The 19,900-nt window shown below is 44.8% G+C and overlaps 1 protein-coding gene across 1 annotated transcript in view; it reads left to right on the forward strand.

The window, feature by feature from the left end:
• The first annotated feature begins 979 nt into the window (after positions 1–979).
• C2CD5 (C2 calcium dependent domain containing 5) overlaps positions 980–19,900 on the forward strand; it is a 151,900-nt gene continuing 132,979 nt past the window's right edge. The window contains 5 exon segments of the mRNA XM_040345428.1: positions 980–1,106; positions 10,461–10,567; positions 13,952–14,038; positions 14,125–14,296; positions 17,789–17,884. Coding sequence (XP_040201362.1) covers positions 10,478–10,567; positions 13,952–14,038; positions 14,125–14,296; positions 17,789–17,884 — 445 coding nt within the window. The 5' untranslated portion in view covers positions 980–1,106; positions 10,461–10,477.

Genomic DNA, 19,900 nt, shown 5'->3' on the forward strand with positions numbered 1-19,900 from the left:
GGGACATGGCTGCATTTGGGGACACATTTAAAAAAAGTATCGGTATTCGGCATCGGCGACTACTTGAAAAAAAGTATCGGTACTTGTACTCGGTCCTAAAAAAGTGGTATCGGGACAACCCTAATTACAGTGATAAGTGCTAAAAATATGCACTGACATTGTACTAATGACACTGGCAGGGAAATGGTTAACATCAGGGGCGATTAAAAGGTTTAAATGTGTTCCCTCTGTGTGTTTCTAACGGTGTGGGGGGATGGGCTGCTTGGGACAACACACAGATCCGTCTTCCTGCATAGCAGAAAGACAGGATGTGTGATCTCCCCTGTCAGAATGGAGATCTGCCTTGTTTACTTTGGCAGATCCCCGTTCTGTCACGGTGGGGAACGATCGTGGGCAGCTGGCAGACATCGAGTTCGCCAGACCCGCTGATTGGCTACCCCACTGGCTAAAGGGTGTGCGGCGCGCTGCTAGAGACCAGAATATCGCCATGTACGAGCCCGACGTACACCTATGGCGATTTGAGCAGCCGAGCCATCCTGCCACAGTATAACTGCTGCGGCTGGTCAACAAGCAGTTAAGCCACACCCAATATTTAGCGCAATTTAAACCTTGCCCACTTTGCACTGCGGCACGCTTCATGCACCACATTTTTTTATTTTTTAATGCCCAGCGCCCATTTTTAAACTTTCACACAATTCCACTGGTTTCATAATATGCCCCTGTGTGTGTCTCTGGTGGGAACATTAGAGCGTAAGCTCCTCTAGTAAAAGAACTGATGTGACTGGTCCAGTGTTCTCTGTACAGCACTGTGGCATATGTCGGAGATATATAAAAGTGACATAGAGTGTAAGCTCCTCAGGTGCAGTCAGGTCCCTGTAAATACAATATAGCCCCGCACAGCTGGGCCCCGCCCCTCAATGCCCCCTTCCATTCTATCCCCGCCCCCCCCCCTTTGTAGCTCTCTCATTCCTCTTCTCTTGTCCCCTCTCTCATCCACTACTGTAGCGGTCATGTGACAGCGGGCGGAAGCGGAAGTGTGCGGACTGAGAGGAGATGAGGGAGGAACTCAATGTGATGTCGGGGGACAATTTTTAGCTTGTGAGAGGGTGAGTGATCCGAAACACCCGAAATATGACCCAGGGCGAACCTGTGAAGGGTGGGGAAGGGGCCCGTTGGTCACCTTGAAGTCTCTGCCACCGAACGGGCATGAGCTGGTCAGGGTTCTGATAGGCTGCCATCCTTCTGCATTAGCCCCTCCCACAAGATGTCAGCCTCCAGCTGGCTCTTGCAGATCTCTCATGTCAGTGTAGCAGCACAGGGGAGGGTGTTTAGTAGCTCGCTCACATTGCACTAACCTCCCTGGTGATGAATTGATACGAGTGGGGCAGGTGGAGTAAATGGTGGTCATTGTGCCGGCGGTGTATGCTCAGATTGGGTTAATAAATATGCTCAGCTATAGAGGAACTGACAGGCAGAGCTGATATTGCTGTCTATAGGACGTGGCAATGGAGCTAAGTTCTACAGCGCCATGTGACATCCAATAAAGTAGGGAAGGATGGAGCACCACACCCATGGTGGGGAGTGCCAATGTTTGTATATCACAAAGCCAACGCATTTTAGGGGTCCTAAGGGACCTTCATCAAGCCTCATTATACAGGTAAACCTTGGAGTGGATTAGAAAAGGTTCAAATATCGGGTACGAGTATCAAGACCAAAGTCGGCTGATTCAGATGTGTATAGAGACCTTGGGCCAGATTCACAAAGAGATACGACGGCGTATCTCCGAGATCCGATGGTCGGATCTATGCGACTGATTCATAAGAATCAGTTACGCATAGATCTCCCTTAGATCCGACAGGTGTAAGTGACTTACGCCATCGGATCTTAGGCTGCAATCTTCCGCTGTCCGCTAGGTGGCGTTTCGTCTTTTACTCGCGACGAATATGCAAATGAGGAGATACGCCGATTCAGAAACGAACGCCCGGCGCTTTTTTTTTTTACGTCGTTTGAGTTCGGCTTTTTCCAGCAGATAGTTACCCCTGCTATATGAGGGGTAGCTAATGTTAAGTATGGCCATCGTTCCCGCGCCGACTTTTGAATTTTTACGTCGCTTGCGTAAGTCGGTCGCGAATACGGATGGCCGTAATTGACGTTAACGCCGAAAACAATGACGTCCTAGCGACGTCATTTGGAGCATGCGCACTGGGAAATTTCGCCATCGGCGCGGGGACGCGCTTGATTTAAATTGTACACTCCCCCTAGCCGCGGAATTTGAATTCCGCCGGGGGAGTTACGATCCGTTGGCGCAAGTTTGGAGGTAAGTGCTTTGTGAATACTGCACTAGCCTCGCAAAATTGCGCCGGTGGATCGTAAATCACATAGATTACGCGGATCTAAAGATCCGCTAATCTATGTGAATCTAGCCCCTTGTGTCCAACCTGCACCCTTGGGGCAGCATGTGGTTATTTGGCACTTATGTTGGGGCTCCCAGAATCCCTTTATTCACAAAATACACTTATTACTGTGCTGTCCATCTCGTTTCTCTGTTTTTATTTTTAAAATGGATCTTGCTGAGCAATATATCAAATGTGCAGGTAACTTTTAAGGGGTACCTTGGGAGCACAAACATGCAAGTCTTGATTTGTAAAGAGGCTGCCAGTTCATTTATGAAACTTGTCTCCGACTAAAGTACATCCCTTGGTGTAAACATATCCAAATCCACAGTACCACTCAAGACCCCCTCTTCCTAAACTGAATAGGAGGGGTATTTGGGACTTTATATGAAGCGCATAGGTATGTCTGCCTCCATCCCTGGTTCAAGTAAAACAAAAAAGAGGTTTGGGACTTTAAATGAGGATGTTGACTTGTTAAGGTTTGATAGTATGTTGACATTTTATTGGCATGAATGAATGGATTGGAATACATAACCATGGTACAAAACGTTAAAGGGGTTGTAAAGGTAAATGTTTTTTCACCTTAATGCATCCTATGCATTAAGGTGAAAAAACATCCGATGGTACCGGCCCCCCCCGAGCCCCCGTTTTACTTAACTGACCCTTCGAAAGTCCCGGGCGCGTCCATGTGATCCTCTTCGGTTCCCAGCCTGGCTGTTGATTGGCTAGGCTGGACGGATTGATAGCAGCGCAGCCATTGGCTGGTGCTGCTGTCAATCACAGTAGATGACTCGGCGCGCCGGGGGGCGGGTCAGAGTGATACAGTCGGCGGCTATGCCCGCCGCTGTATCATGGGAGCGTGCCCGCAAAAGTTTTCTACCATGCGAGCTCGCTGAAGGTGGAAAGCTCTTGCGAGGAGGAGCCGAGACAGCCGTCGAGGGACCCCAGAAGACAGGGTTAGGGGACACTCTGTGCAAAACGAGCTGCACAGTGGAGGTAAGTATAACATGTTTGTTATTTAAAAAAAAATAAAAAAATGTTGCCTTTAGTGACCCTTTAAGGATGAACTCGGGCATGTTTGCAAGCTGCACGTGCAGAGCGCGCCAGTAAGTCGGCACTGCGGAGCACTAAATCGCAAGCAGTGAGACGTGAGCAGCCACGCATCGGGACAATGTCTCGCTGCTTACGATTAGCGTGCTGCAGTGCCTAATTCCTGGCAGGCTCTGCATGTGTGGCTTGCGGACATGCCTGAGCTCATCCTTACAAAACATGTATAAGGCTGGGTTCACACTACTACACTACTTTCATCCTACTTTGCTCTGTGTTCAATGTTTCCCTATGAGAGCGTCTTGTAGCGTCCTACACAAGTTGGTCCGACTTTGAAAATGCTCCCTGTACTACTTTTGGTCCTACATTGATCCTACTTCAGGCCCATTGAATATCATTGAAGTCGGACCAAAGTAGTATCCTGTTCATGAAAGTAGGATGGATGTAGGACCAATGTAGGATAAATGTAGGACCAATGTAGCAGAGCAAAGTAGGATGAAAGTAGTGTAGTAGTGTGAACCCAGCCTTAAGGTCATTTCATAACACACACACACACACACACTATCAATCAATCAATCAATCCGGATGCCAAATCTTGTAGCCAGTCTCTGCTCACCATCCAGAAATCAAAAAGATAGCTGCACTCTGATATTAGCCCCTCTTGCTGTATTTAATAAAGTGGTTGTAAACTCTTACAGCAAGGTTTGACAAATTTGCTTGGAATCTAGGAGCCAGCTAAAAAAGTTAGGAGCCAAAAAACGCACCCCGTCCCGGCGAGCTTGCGCGCAGAAGCGAACACCTACGTGAGCAGCGCCCGCATATGTAAACTGTGTTCAAACCACACGTGAGGTATCGCCGCGATTGGTAGAGCAAGAGCAATAATTCTAGCCCTAGACCTCCTCTTTAACTCAAAACATGCAACCTGTAGATTTTTTTAAACGTCGCCTATGAAGATTTTAAAGGGTAAAAGTTTGTCGGCATTCCACGAGCGGACGAAATTTTGAAGCGTGACATGTTGGGTATCAATTTACTCGGCGTAACATTATCTTTCATAATATTAAATAAAATGGGGATAACTTTACTGTTGTCTTATTTTTTTAATTAAAAAAAGTGTAATTTTTTCCCAAAAAAGTGCGCTTGTAAGACCGCTGCGCAAATACGGCGTGACAGAAAATATTGCAACGATCGCCATTTTATTCTCTAGGGTGTTAGGATAAAAAATATATATAATGTTTGGGGGTTCTATGCAGCCTGATCAATGCCTATCTGCAGCCCCACAAGTGCCATTGATGCAGCCTCACCCTTGCCATCAATGCAGCAGCCTCACCCTTTGCCTTCAGTGCAGCCTGATTGATGCTGATTTGCAGCCTTGGAGGGGACAGTGGCCCAGGAGACAGGACTTCCTATTACAGAGACCACCAAGTTAACAGGAGATTCTTACTGTATGTGATCTGACGGTGCTCATTCCACCCCCTCCCTGTCCCCGCCGAGGCAGCTAAAATTGAAGTATATAACCACAAATATGTCTTTAAAAATTCCAGTGCTTCTTCATCCAAAACTTAATATATGCAGCAGCAAACCATGCATGGTGGACTACGCACCGCACCTCCTACCCAAAACACAAATACCGTGCTCACACTCAAATTTTGCACTCACCAGACCTCCATTGCCCTCTAAACACACACCACACACAAAAAACTATAAATAAATGGAGTATTACCTGCTGGTCATACTCAGTCACTAGGAGATTCGTTTTCTGTATTCTGCAAAAAAAAAACGGTTGATCATGCTGCTTTCTATCGCCACCTTCTCTTCACGCCCCCCAATTCAGGTAGGGATTTTGCAGCTGTGGGGACAACTCTGCTTAATTGTGAATGCTGAGCATTTCCTCCTCTCTGTCACATCTGAGCAGCCCATGTGACTATAGAGTCACACATGTGGGCATATACACGGTGGTAAATAACAGCACACTCCCTCCTCCTCCTCCATGCCTACTAACCAGCTAAACACAATGGGGGCGGGATATTACATGTAGATTAATGGGGCTTCACCTCCCTCTTCTTATAAGACAAAGGCTGGAGCAGCATAATCCAGCCTGTGACTGGCAGAAATCCACCCACACCATGTTAAAAAATAATACAAGAGAGCGATCTTCTCCGCCGCTTCCGGGTATGGGCTGCGGGACTGGGCATTCCTATTTGATTGACAGGCTTCCGACGGTCGCATACATCGCTTCACGATTTTCCAAAAGTAGCCGAACGTCGGTGCACAGGCGCCGTATAGAGCCGCACCGACGTTCAGCTTCTTTCGGCTACTCGTGACGCGATGTATGCGACCGTCGGAAGCCTGTCAATCAAATAGGAACGCCCAGTCCCGCATCCCATACCCCGAAGCGGCAGAGAAGATCGCTCTCTAAAACGGTAAGTACTGCTTCGTTTTTAAAAAAACTACACGATTCTCCTTGACAAAATGAGCATCAATCTAATGTTAAAAAAATTTTTTCGGGTGAACTCCCGCTTTAAAATTATAGACTGATTATTTCTTTGTCAGCAAAGGTACAAAATCAGCAGGGGATCAAATACTTTTTTCCATAACTGTAAAGCCCCATACACACCATCAGATTATCTGCAGATTTTTGTCTTCAGATTTACCAAAACCATGTAGTACAAGGGCCTGCCTGATTGCATACAAATTGAAACTCTTAAGGTTTGACCTCCTATTAGATGGTTTTGGTAAATCTGCAGAAAAAAATCTGCAGATAATCTGATGGTGTGTATGGGGCTTTAGTGGGGCCACAGTTGCTTAGATTTATGCTGTCCTTTCAGGCAGCTTTCCAAGTCCCTTCTTTCCAGCTTTTGATCTTCTATACTTTTTAATCCTTCAAATGCATTTTGGCCATCACGATAAAACAAAATAAAAAGCCTTAATGCGGTAATTTTTATTGCAGTAATAAAAATAAAAACACTTGCAAGTGCGCACTTTAATTAAAAATACAAATGCATGAATTAAACATGGTTCCATGATGAAGGCGGAAATTATGTCACAATGAATAGCTCCCTCCCAACATGTTGCAACCAATTATCAGGGATAACCACTTCACCCAAAACGACGTACCCGTACGTCAGTACTTTGGAGCTAAATACCGGGGCTATGGCAGCAGCTAGCTGCCATAACCTCAGTTTTTCCGGGAACGCTATGCGTTTCCCGTTAAGATAAAAGTGGTCTCCGCGGCAGATTCGCCACAAGATCGGTTTTATCGGCGGCAGGAGACTTATACACCACCCTACTGCCGCGTTCCAGTCGTCTCCGATTATCAGACCCACTGGTAGCGGTGGAGATGATCGTGTCCTCTCCTGTGGATGTCTGGCTGCCAAATGAGGGAAAGATGGCCCCTGCTCGACTCCATGGCATGGGAGGGTGGAAGCAACGTCAAACGTCACTTCCGCCCATAGCTCCTAAAGGAGTTTTTTTTTTTTTAAGTGACTTATTCTTTATTTTTGTATCTATTACAAGGGGTGTTTACATTCCTTGTAATATGAATAAAAGTGACCCAAATTAAATTTTGTTTAAAAAAACAGTGTCACCATTCCATGAGCGGGGTGCAATTTTGAAGCGTGACATTTTGGGTGTCAATTTACTTGGCATAACATTTTCTTTTTACAATATAAAACATTTTTTAACAACTTTAGTGTTGTCTTTTTTTTTATTCAAAAAAGTGTATTTTTTTTCCAAAAAAAGGCCTGCTTGTAAGATCGCTATGCAAATACGGTGTAACAGAAATTATTGCAATGACATTTTATTCTCTCGGTGTTAGAAAAAAATATATATAATGTTTGGGGGTTCCAAGTAATTTTCCAGCAAAAATAAATGATTTTAACTTGTAAACTACACGTGTAAAAGAAGAGGCTCTGGGCTAAGTTGGTTGACCACTTCAGCCCTGGAAGATTTGGCTGCTCAATGACGGGACATTTTTTTAGCGATGCGCCACTGCGTCGCTTTAACTGAAAATTGCGCGGTCGTGTGATGTACCCAAACATTGACATCCTCTTTTCCCCACAAATAGAGCTTCCTTTTGGTGGTATTTGATCACTTCTACGGTTTTTATTGTTTGCGCTATAAATAAAAGAAGAGTGACAATTTTGGAAAAAAAAACACTGGGCCAGATTCATAAAAGAGATACGACAGCGTATCTCCTGATATGCCGCCGTATCTCTGAGATACGACTGTCGTATCTATGCTCCTGATTCATAGAATCAGGTTACGCATAGATCTCCCTAAGATCCGACAGGTGTAAGAGACTTACACCGTCAGATCTTAGGCTGCAATTCTAGGCCGGCCGCTAGGTGGCAATTCCATTGCGGTCGGCGTAGAATATGCAAATGACTAGTTACGCCGATTCACGAACGTACGCTTTGCCCGTCGCTGTAAATTTACGTAGTTTCCGTAGAGATACGCGGCGTAAAGATAAACCTGCCCTCTAGGTGGTCTAGCCAATGTTAAGTATGGCCGTCGTTCCCGCATCGAAATTTGAAATTTCACATTGTTTGCATAAGTCGTCTGTGAATGGCGCTGGACGCCATTTACGTTAACGTCAAATCCAATGACGTCCTTGCGACGTCATTTAGCGCAATGCACGTCGGGAAATTTTAGCGACGGACCATGCGCAGTTCCTTTCCGCGCGGGAACGCGCCTAATTTAAATGGTCCCCGCCCCATTTGAATTAGGCGGGCTTGCGCCGGGCGGATTTACGCTACGCCGCCGCAACTTTACAGGCAAGTGCTTTGTGAATCAATCACTTGCCCGTAAAACTTGCGACGGTGTAACGTAAATGTAATACGTTACGCTGCCGCAGAGTAAGCCGATTCTACCTGAATCTGGCCCACTATCTTTTACTTTTTGCTGTAGTAAATATGCCGATTTAAAAAATAAAAAAATTCCTCAGTTTTTAGGCTGATATATATTTTTCTACATATTTTTGGTAATAATCAATTATTAAGCGTATATTGATTGGTTTGCGCAAAATTTATAGTGTCTACAAACTATGGGAAACATTTATGGCCATTTTTTTTTCTTTTTTACTTGTAATGGCGGTGATCTGCGATTTTTAGCTACATTGTGACAGGTTGGACACTTTTGACACATCTAAAAGTCCGTGTCCCATTGACTTCAATGGGGTTCGGGGTTTGGGTTCCCGAACCCGAACTTTTTTTTTTAAAGTTCGGGTCCGAACCCGAACATCCAGGTGTCCGCTCAACTCTATTTACAAGTTACCGCTAATGGTACTGATATTTAACCCTGAGCCACACTCTGGAATACCGCCAGGAGGGTTAAAAGGGTTGTAAATAAAAAAAAATTTTTTTTTAAAATAACAAACATGTTATACTTACCTCCACTGTGCAGCTCGTTTTGCACAGAGTGGCCTCGATCCATGTCTTCTGGGGTCCCTCGGCGGCTGTCTCTGGTCCTCCCCGCAAGAACTCACCACAGTCATGCGAGAGCTCGCATGGTGATGAGTCCTTGAGCCATAGCCGCTCACTGTATCACTCGGCCCCGCCCCTCGGCACGCCGCATCATTGGATGTGATTGACAGCAGCGCCAGCCAATGGCTGTGCTGCTTTCAATCCATCCACTCTAGCCAATCAATGGCCAGGCTGAGCAGGGAAGAGCATGTAGGGGCCGAGCGCGGGACTTTCGAGGGGTCAGGGGGGACGGTATAGTTGGACGTAATTTCACCTTAATGCATAGAATGCATTAAGGTGAAAAAACTTTTATCTTTACAACCCCTTTAAAGTGGAACTTACATTTTTGGGTGGATCTCCGCTTTAAGCACAGATTGCATCTGGCTGAACAGAATATGGAATACAGACACACTGTATCTGCACAGTGTCCTGTAGCATTGACCCCCCCCCCCCCCTAAAGGGCGGAGAGATGCATGGTCACATTAAAAACCTTTAAAGTGTAAGAAAGGTAATATCTGAAACGAAGCAAAAGTAGTTATGGCGCCTTTATAACTGTGTTAGAAAGTGTCTATAACATTGTATGGTAACAACTATTTTTACTAATCCAGTTATCCAGGTATTTCTGTGCTATGAACAATCAGGCTCAGTGTGCATCTTTTTAGATCCCTTTTCTTTGAAATACTTTCTATAAATTAAAAGCAGCTGACAGCTTAAAGAATTTTGTTTTTACTGAGGTTGTAGTTAGTATCTCCAGGATAAGCTAGGCTTCACCAACTTGTTAGCAGAAATAAGAGCTGCTAATTTTGGAATGCAGCAGTGTGGCCCTGGGTGCGCCCTTTAAAAAACCTAATTCCCGCTTGACCGTTAAATTTCTTATAGTTAGATCAGGGATTAGGTCTTGATTTATAACTTTTAGTGCCTATGTTTCTGAGAAGTCCCATAGACTTCCTGTCTGAGGCTTGTTCTATGGGAGGTCTATGAGAATGCAGGACTTGCTTGAAGCTGGTTCAACTGTAGGAAAGCACCTGTCAACGAATTCTGCATGATTTCAGATGTGTCTCACACTCATGTGGAACGTATGTCGTGGACAAAGACCTTTAAAATGGCAGTCCAGCCTATTCCTAATTAAGGTTTCACCTGCTCCCACCCCTTTCTAAACCATATTCCATCTAATCTTTGAAATGAAGATGTGTTTATTCACCTATTCCGAGAGCGGTCTGATCATGTGATCTCCCCAGAGGCTGGCTTCAATGAAGACGAGAGATCTCCAACAACGGCTGCAGTGCCTGGGCGCTGGTGTCACTCATAAGCTTACCGTGGGGCATCTGTTGTCGGCTGTCCCTCCTCTACATTGAAGCCGCTACTGACACCTGATCATGTGATCGGACCGGATTGCTTTTAGAATAGGTAAGTATACAAATTTTCCTTGCACAGGGTAGATGGAATACGGTTTACAAGAGGGTGGGTGGGTTGGGGGAGCAGTTTTAAGTTTAGTTAGGAATAGGCTGGACTTACACTTTAAGCAAATATTTTGTTAGTGACATTTATTTATCCCTTCCAGAAGGACCAGTGTGAAGAATGCCAGGGAAACTAAAGGTGAAGATTGTGGCCGGGCGCCATTTGCCAGTGATGGACAGAGCGAGTGACCTGACCGACGCCTTTGTGGAGGTGAGAAATTGAGCTGTAGAGGGAATGCTTTTTTTGGTTTATTTATTATTTTTTTGTCAATCCTTTTCAATAAACCCAACTATGGAGGGTCCTGACCATCTCTGTTATTTATTTGATGGAAAATGTAAAAGGAGGAGCTGGAGCACACAAAAGCTGAGAGTTAAAGGAGTTGTATAGGAAAAACATTTTTTGCCTAAAATTAAGGTCTGCAAGGTAGACAGACAGAACATTTGTAATGATTCTGTTAAAAAACTAGTAAATACCTATTAAATTCCTTCATCTATGTCACCTCCGGCGTTCTAGTTTATGTTCTCTTATTCAGTTCCTGATTTGCGGTGCTCATTCATGTAAGAACTGCATTTCCCAGTATGCATTGCGGCACACCCAGTAATTCACACCTCCTTGAAGTCTCTAACATGTAGAGAGCGTCCTGCCGCACAGATGTAGTTCCCAGGAGGGGGTGAGCACGTTACTGACCACCGCAGTAAAGCCTCCCGTCACGGTGGTGAGTTACAATCAGACAAGCAGGAAGTGAACATAACATTGAAGAAATAGAGCAACTTTTGAGCAAAAACTGACAATGAGGAAGTGAAAAGAGGAATGTCTGCAGGTAAAGGATGCTTATTATGAAAAACAATTTTTTCCTTTACAACCCCTTTTATGTAAACTCTAGCAATGAAATTATCTTATTTGCTCCCTTTAGGGCTATCAAGTATACCATTGAAAGGGTTCTGTTATAATCCATTTTATATGTCTGAAATAATTTTTTAGAAATTCAGAGCTGTCCTGTGTTATCTCAAAGAGACTATTTAGCCCTCCTAGTTCTCTTAGTATGCTCTGTAGATGAAGACAGTGGGATGGATTGATAAGTTTAGCGATAGAAAACTGGGCAGGGCTGACACCATTCAGTCCACAAAAATGCTGTGTGTTGTAATCCTACTGTAAAAGAAATGGTAAATTCTGAATAAAGCTGTATTCTATTTTGTATGCTTTGCCTATGCATTGCACACTGCACTAATAATGTTTTGATTACATTTGCATTCTTTCAAGTCCTGATTAGAAATGAGCCTGGTAATGCTACTTGTTACCATAAAAGTACAATGGTAATATTATTATGATACCTACGTAAGCATGTGTATAAAAAGCCTGAATCCTGAATAAACGGAACAGTTACAGTATTTGGAAAGATGTTGTGTGTATCTTTTGTGTCTGTTTCTTACTAGTTCGTAATTAGTAGTTTATTATTTGGAACCACCAATCAACATGAGGATTGGAGTTGCCTCTCTATAAATAATAATCTCCAAATAATTGTGATCCCTTACCCAATATTCTACCTTGGCGCCACAGAGAAAATTAGTGAAAAAGTTAAAATCAGTTGAATAGATGCTGCTGCTTTAAGTACATTAAATATTATAAAAAGGTCACCCAAATTATCTAGGTATACAGCGGTGCTGTCGAGCGCAATCTAGTAAATTAAATGTGCAGCACCTACTACACTAATTATTATTATTATTATGCACTATTTGTATAGCGCCAACAGTTTACGCAGCGCTTTACAATGTAGAGGGGGGACAGCACAATTACAGTACAGTTCAATACAGAAGGTACAGGAGGGCCATGCTCCCAGAGCTTACATTCTAAAGGGAGGGGGTGGTGGTACAAAAGGTAATTGCTGAGGAGAAGGATTTGATAGGGGTGGTTGTTGAATAGGCTTCCCTGAATAAATGAGTTTTCAGGGATCTCCTAAAGGTGGAGAGGTTAGGGGCTGATTGGACATACCGGGGCAGGGAGTTCCAGAGGATGGGAGAGGCTCTGAAGAAGTCCTGAAGGCGAGCATGGGAGTGTTGAACAAGGGCGCTAGAGAGCAGGAGGTCCTGGGAGGAGCGGAGGGGACAATTTGGGTGATATCTGCAGATGAGGTTGGTGATGTAGATGGGGGCGATGCTTTGAATGGCCTTGTATGATGTTGTTAGCATTTTGAATTTTATACGGTGGAGTAGGGGAAGCCAGTGAAGGAATTGGCAGAGAGAAGCAGCAGTCACGGATCAGTTAGTGAGGTGTATTAGTCTAGCAGCAGAATTCATAATAGACTGAAGGGGGGATAGCCTGCGTAGGGGTAGGCCATTAAGGAGAAAGTTGCAGCAGTCAAGGCGGGAAATAATCAAGAAGTGAATAAGTTGCTTTGTGATGTCATTAGTCAGGAAGGGTCGAATTCTGGAGATGTGGAGGATAATACAGAAGGATTGGATGTGGAGGGTGAAGGAGAGGTCAGAGTAGAGCTGCACGATTTTGGCCAAAATGAGAATCGAGATTCTCGCGGCGTAAAATCTTTCACATTATACAAAAAAAATTGGGCTAACTTTACTGTTTTTTTTTTTTTTTTTTAATTCATAATTCATTTTTTTCAAAAAAATTGCATTTGAAATACCACTGCACAAATGCAGTATGACAAAAAATATTGCAACAACCACCATTTTAGTCTCTACTAAAAAAAAATATATGTATAAATAGGTTTGGGGGGTTCTAAGTAATTTTCTAGCAAAAAAAATGATTTTACCTTGAAACCAACAAACGTCAGAAAAAGGTTTAGTGGTTAAACTTTCCTCATTTACACACCGGTATTCCTTTGATGTAAAGGACAAATTGTTACAATGTTTAGACTTCCACTGCTAAAGAATGTTGTGATACTTGGCAGACTGCCCGGATTTTTTCTTTCTTTCTTTTGAGGGCTGTGGCTTCAGCAGAGCAGAGAGAATTCTCTGCATAAAAACATCAGGAAATACTTTGTCATGATCGCAAGGGGGAAAAAAAATTGTGATATCGATTCTTGACAATTAATCGTGCAGCTCTAATGTGTATGTGAAACTGTTAGATAGTTTGACTCCCCAAAACCAAAAGATGACTGGACGTGTCTCTTGACATTTTGGATAGGTGATATACAGGTGAAACTCGAAAAATTTGAATATCGTGTTATGGCTTAATTAGCTGATTAGAGTGGGACACTTTGAGCCTTGAATATTGCACCTTTTCACAATATTCTAATTTTCTGAGATGGTGGATTTGGGGTTTTCATGAGCTGTAAGCCATAATCGTCACAATTATGACAAATCATGGCTTGAACTATCTTGCTTTGCATCTAATTAGTCTCTCTCATATTTTAGTTTCACAATTTTAAGTTGCATTAGTGAAGTAAATGAACTTTTGCACGATATTCAAATTTTTCACGTTTCACTTGTGTGTGTGTGTGTGTGTGTGTGTGTATGTATATTATACGAGTATATATGGTTCATTGGCCCTACAGATGGATGGATCTCTCTAATTTCAGTATTTAGTATGTGTCTGCACTGCAATTACTACTTGTTATTTCATGTTGAATTTTCACAGGTAAAGTTTGCCAACACCACATTTAAAACAGACGTGTACCCCAAATCCCTCAATCCTCAGTGGAACTCAGAATGGTTCAAATTTGAGGTAAGTTTTGCTTTACTAGACAAGCAGTTCTTATTCCACAGGGAAATAGGGAAGCATTAACACCTTGTCTATCTGTTTATGTGCAGGTAGATGATGAGGACTTACAGGATGAGCCTCTTCAGATCACAGTCCTGGACCACGATACATACAGTGCCAATGATGCCATTGGAAAAGTCTACATTGACATTGACCCTTTGCTATACACTGAGGCTGCCACCGTCATCTCTGGATGGTTTCCCATTTATGACACCATACATGGTAAGAAGAGATAGTTTGTTGTTTTTAAATAAGAAAAAACAAGAAGAGGGGCGCCTCTGAGTATGTATCATAAGAATAATTTAATAAACAACATCCACTCACATGGAGAACAGGTAAGTTGCATTCAAATCCGGTTGCTGGGCTGAAGAAATGAAAGTGGGACTGCAAGTCCTGTAAAGCTAGCACCACATCAGATCCGTGCAGGATGGAGTGGGAGCACAGCGTGGTTTTCTTTAGTGATCCAGGCTTGGGCATATCTATCAGGAAAAGTCCATCTGATAAGAATATGGGTTCCAGGTAAAAAGTGTAGTGGAGAGTGACAAGAGTCAGTGGTTATGGAAAGCCGCGCTGTGGCTTTGGTGTGCACTCTGTCTCTGTAGATTGAAAAGTAAACACGGCCGTGTATTCAGAGTGAGACTAGAGGAGCATCACAGCACGGCACCCGGCAATGACATCACACACATGCGACATGTTTCGAAGCTAGCAAGCCATAGATGGAAAAAAGGCTGCACCGACTTTTTCTGCTCATCAGCTATCCTTATTGTCAGTGTATTTTATGTGTGGCCCAAGACAATTCCTCTTCTTTCAATGGGGCTTAGGAAGGTCAATAGGTTGGACACCCCTGGTTTAGGGAGTTCCAGGTGATGGGATAGGCCCTAGAGAGGAATTTCTTGGATTCAAGCTTTGAAAGAGGTGACAAGGGAGTTTTTGGGAAAATCAAAAAATATTTTTAATTTTATTTCTTTGGTTGAGCAGAAGCCAGAGAAGGGATTGGCAGAGAGGGTAGAGGACACTAGACGGTTGGTAAAGTGTATGAATCTGGCAGCAGCATTCATGATAGACTGAAGAGGGGATACTAAAAAACAAATGTTCAGGCGCATAGACAAAACTCCAAGTAAATCACCAAAAGAATGAATGGAGCTTTGGCCGCTGCAAAACTCATAGACCAAAGTAAGCAATCGGGAAAGAACAGCGCTGAACAGCAGACATAAATCTGAGGATTTTGTCTATGTCTGTTGTTCAGCGCTGTTCTTTTTCCTGATTGAAGAGGGGATATCCTGTGTAAAGGTAGGCGAGCGAGGAGTAATTTCAATAGTTGAGGTGAGGCATTACATAGGTGTGAAGTAGTTTGGTGGTATCATCTGTTAAGAAGGGGCACATTTTGGAAATGTTATTGAATTGAAGGCAGTTATATCAGGCTTACACCTATAACCATGGCGTGAGATGAGGGACTGATGGTTGTGCTATTGATCTAAATAGAAAAGTCTGGGTAAGGTACACAGGGGGGGGACATATGAGCTCCGTTTTAGAAAGATTGAGTTTGAGGAAGTGGTGTGACATCCATACAGTTTTGCCCATTAGTAAATTAGTGATGTTCGAGAAGACTGGGGGGTGAACTAAGGAGTAGAGAGCAGGATTTGGGTGTTATCGACATAGCCTCCCATGACTTCTAATACAGACTTAGGAGGTGTAGATCTAGAATAGAATGGGTCAGAAAGAAAAGCCTTGGGGAACCCCTACGGATAGGAAGAAGAGAGGAAAAGATAGAATTGTGGGTGACACTGAAGTTAGGCAAGTTAGGGAACATGGAGACCAAAGGTGTGGAGTTTTTGATGCAGAATGGGGAGTCAGCTCTATCAAAAGTTAGTTTTAATAATTATAAATATAGAGTAGTTTTAGCAGAAGTGCAGTTTCTGTGGAGTTATGTGGGAGAAAGCCAGAATGTAAGGGTTTGAAACTGTTGCTTTTAGGAAAGTAGCAGCTCAGACCGTTGTAGACTCGACATTCTAGGATTTTGAGAGAAACAAGCACATACAGTTGTTTAGACTGGTGGTCTCCAGTGAGAGATTTTTAAGAAACACCTTCACTCAAAAGTGAAAGTAGCGCTCATCCTCCTACTCAACACTGCTTCTAACACATTTCAGTGTTTTTTTTGTCATAAATAATGTAGCTGCTGACTTTAATACGCTTAATATGTTTTTCATGTATCTGGCCGTATTTAAAGCAGGTTATTAAAGGGCTGGAGCGAATCAGGGCAGTCATGGGTTCTATGGCAACTGCAAAGAGTAAAGGGGCCAGAGGGCAGCCCTGTCGAATTCCCCAGTGTAGTAAAAAAGGAGCAGACACACAACCTGCTTCTTTAATTACTGCTGAGGGGGAGCTATAAAGTAGTTGTACCCAGGAAAGGAATACATCTCCAAACCCAAACTTGGTCAGTCTAGCCCAGAGGTATTGCCACTCGATGCTAGGGGTGCAACGGATCACAGTTGATCTGTGATCCGAACGGGTCACCCCCATCGGAACGCACTGTGATCCGCGGATTGCCGCGGCTCCGGAGCTAGGCCGAAGCCGCGGCCTTTCCTAATGTTATGGCCGCGGCTCCAGAGCTAGGCCGAAGCCGCGGCCTTTCCTAACGTTAAGGCCGCGGTTTCGGCCTACCTCCGGAGCCGCGGCCATAACGCTAGGAAAGGCCGCGGCTTCGGCCTAGCTCCGGAGCCGCAGGAATAACATTAGGAAAGGCCATCTTGGTACACCCAGCAGCGGCCCTCCTCTGTTTACCCCCACAGAGGAGGAGCCCGCACTCGTGGGACACACGCTGGGAGTGTCTGTACTGCCCGAGGGGGGGGGTCTCTTGCCCTGAGAGGAGGGGGGGTCTCTTGCCCTGAGAGGAGGGGGGGTCTCTTGCCCTGAGTCTCTTGCCCTGAGAGGAGGGGGGGGTCTCTTGCCCTGAGAGGAGGGGTGGTCTCTTGCCCTTAGATGAGGGGGGGGGGGTCTCTTGCCCTGAGAGGAGGGGGGGTCTCTTGCCCTTAGAGGGGGGGGGGTCTCTTGCCCTGAGAGGAGGAGGGGGGGGTCTCTTGCCCTGAGAGGAGGAGGGGGGGTCTCTTGCCCTGAGAGGAGGAGGGGGGGTCTCTTGCCCTGAGAGGAGGGGGGGGTCTCTTGCTCTGAAAGGAGGGGGGGATCTCTTGCCCTGAGAGGAGGAGGGGGGGGTCTCTTGCCCTGAGAGGAGGAGGGGGGGTCTCTTGCCCTGAGAGGAGGAGGGGGGGTCTCTTGCCCTGAGAGGAGGGGGGGGGTCTCTTGCTCTGAAAGGAGGGGGGGATCTCTTGCCCTGAGAGGAGGGGGGGTCTATTGGCCTGAGTCTCTTGCCCTGAGAGGAGGGGGGGGGTCTCTTGGCCTGAGTCTCTTGCCCTGAGAGGAGGTGGTGGTCTCTTGTACTGAGAGGAGGGGGGTGTCTGCACCGAGGGGGTACTATAGTTGGTGGGGGGAGATGTGTATATTACAGTGGGGGGAGATGTCGGCTCTATAGCCAGATGTTCCTAGCTACTACTGGAGGGCACTGTCTAGGGGTGGGAAGATTGCTTTTTATTGGGTGGGAGAGCACACTGAACCTGTGCATGTTCTTATTTTACTGTAGTCCTTTTACTGTAGTAATGCTCAAGCAGTAGATAACCAAAGTCCTTGTTTAATGATGTTTTCTTTCCTTCATCGGTGCAGGAATTCGGGGGGAGATCAGTGTTGTGGTGAAGGTCGATCTTTTTAATGACTTAAATCGTTTCCGACAATCTTCATGTGGTGTCAAGTTCTTCTGTAGTAAGTAACCTGTAAAGTGGATAGAAGTTGCACAGTGACAAGAAAGAATTCCAACCTCCATATTTCAGTGATGTGTTTAAGTCTATGCACTCTAAAAAGACCAGATTTTTTGTAATGCAAATACTGCTTACTGAAGTTTTTAAGCCAGCTGGTGTCAAAAAAACAGACCTTAAAGTGGTTGTAAAGTCACATCTATTAATTACTTTGAGCCTCTCTGCTTTAGGTCCATGTTTAGTACAGTGTGTGTTTTCTTAAATTGTAATGCTACATACCTTATTTGCACAGTTCGGCTGTGCAGTCATGTGTCCTCCCTCTGCTTCCCCTCCCCATCTAAGAGACTACACCAGAAGGGGCTGAGACTAAAACAGAGAGGATCGAAGTAATTTATAGATGTTTCTTTGCAAGGACTGGAGCAGCTGAAGAGAATAGCATTACTCAAGGCAGGAGAGGAGGAGATCGACTTCACAGTTCACATGCAGACTCCGGAAAGGGAGGGAGGAGGAGTGGGGGAGATGCTGAGGGGAGAGCAGGATGACATAATCTGACCACTCTATCATTGATCAGCAGCCATGATTAGCGAGGTCAGTATACAAAAGAACAGGCAGGATCAACCAGGTATTGTACAACATTGCAAAGTTCAAATGACACTGCAAAAGCACTGTGCTATATATAATGCCTTAAAGGGACAGGAGATTTTTTTTCTCTTTAACCACTATACTACCGGCCGCCATTAATTGACAGCGGCCCGATAGATCTATTGTTCCGACAGGACGTCATATTATGTCCCCGTCTTTCACAGGCACTAGGGGTGCACCCCCGCCACGTTACTGGGAACACGATGCATGTGCCCGGCGGGTGCGATGGCCGCAGGGCACCCGCGATTGCCCAGTAACTAAACAGGGCCGTGGATCTCTGTGTGTAAACACAGAGATCCACGTCCTGTCGGGGAGAGGAGACCGATGATGTGTCCCTTGTACATAGGGACACAGATCGGTCACATCCCCCAGCCAGTCCCCTTCCCCCACAGTAAGAATCACTCCCAGGGTACACATTTAACCCCTTCCCTGCCAGTCACATTTATACAGTAATCAGTGCATATTTATAGCACTGATCACTGTATAAATGTGAATGGTCCCAAAAATGTGTCAAATGTGTCCGCCATAATGTTGCAGTCCCAATAAAAATCGCAGATCGCCGCCATTACTAGTAAAAATAAATTCATAATTATTTCCCCTATTTTGTAGGCCCAAAACTTTTGCGCAAATCAGTCACTATACAAATTTTTTTTTTTAACCAAAAATATGTAGAAGAATACGTATCGGCATAAACTGATTTTTTTTTTAAATTGGGAAATTGTAGCTCTTTTTTTGTTTAGCACAAAAGATAATAACCGCAGAGGTGATCAAAGCTCTATTTGTGGGAAAAAAAGGACGTCAATTTTGTTTGGGAGCCACGTCGCACGACCGAGCAATTGTCAGTTAAAGCGACGCGGTGCCGGAAGCTGAAATTTCGCCTGGGCAGGAAGGGTGTATTTGTGCCCAGTAAGCAAGTGGTTAAAGGTCACAACCACTTTATGCCGGCCATAAAAGGAGCAAATTTCTTTCCTGCAGCCACAGGTTGCCAAAAAATGGTTCAAATTTTAGCTTGTTCCTGCTGAACTGGTCAAGATTTGAGGCGAGTATGGCCTGCCATAGGCCACTTTCTGATGGGGGTGAACTACAACAAGTGGGATCTGCCTGCTCAGCAGGGGATCTCACCGCTGATTCCTGCTGAGCAGGCGGATGACAGGTATGTATCTGTTTTGCTATGCAGAGTAAACACGGACACAGCCCGCTGTTCTTATGGGGTGGTCGGATGGAAACGGGCTAACTGTTATCCGATCCGTCTGTTTTTAGAGGACAGGATCAGATCAGATGCTGGCTTGTGTCAGCAGACACATGTTCGCTGATATCCGTCGCTCCATAGAGAGCTATGAATGGCCGTTTGGGTCTGCCTGAAAAACTGACAGGCTGACTT

Source organism: Rana temporaria, chromosome 3 (genome assembly GCF_905171775.1).
Source record: "Rana temporaria chromosome 3, aRanTem1.1, whole genome shotgun sequence".
Classification (NCBI taxonomy): Eukaryota; Metazoa; Chordata; class Amphibia; order Anura; family Ranidae; genus Rana; species Rana temporaria.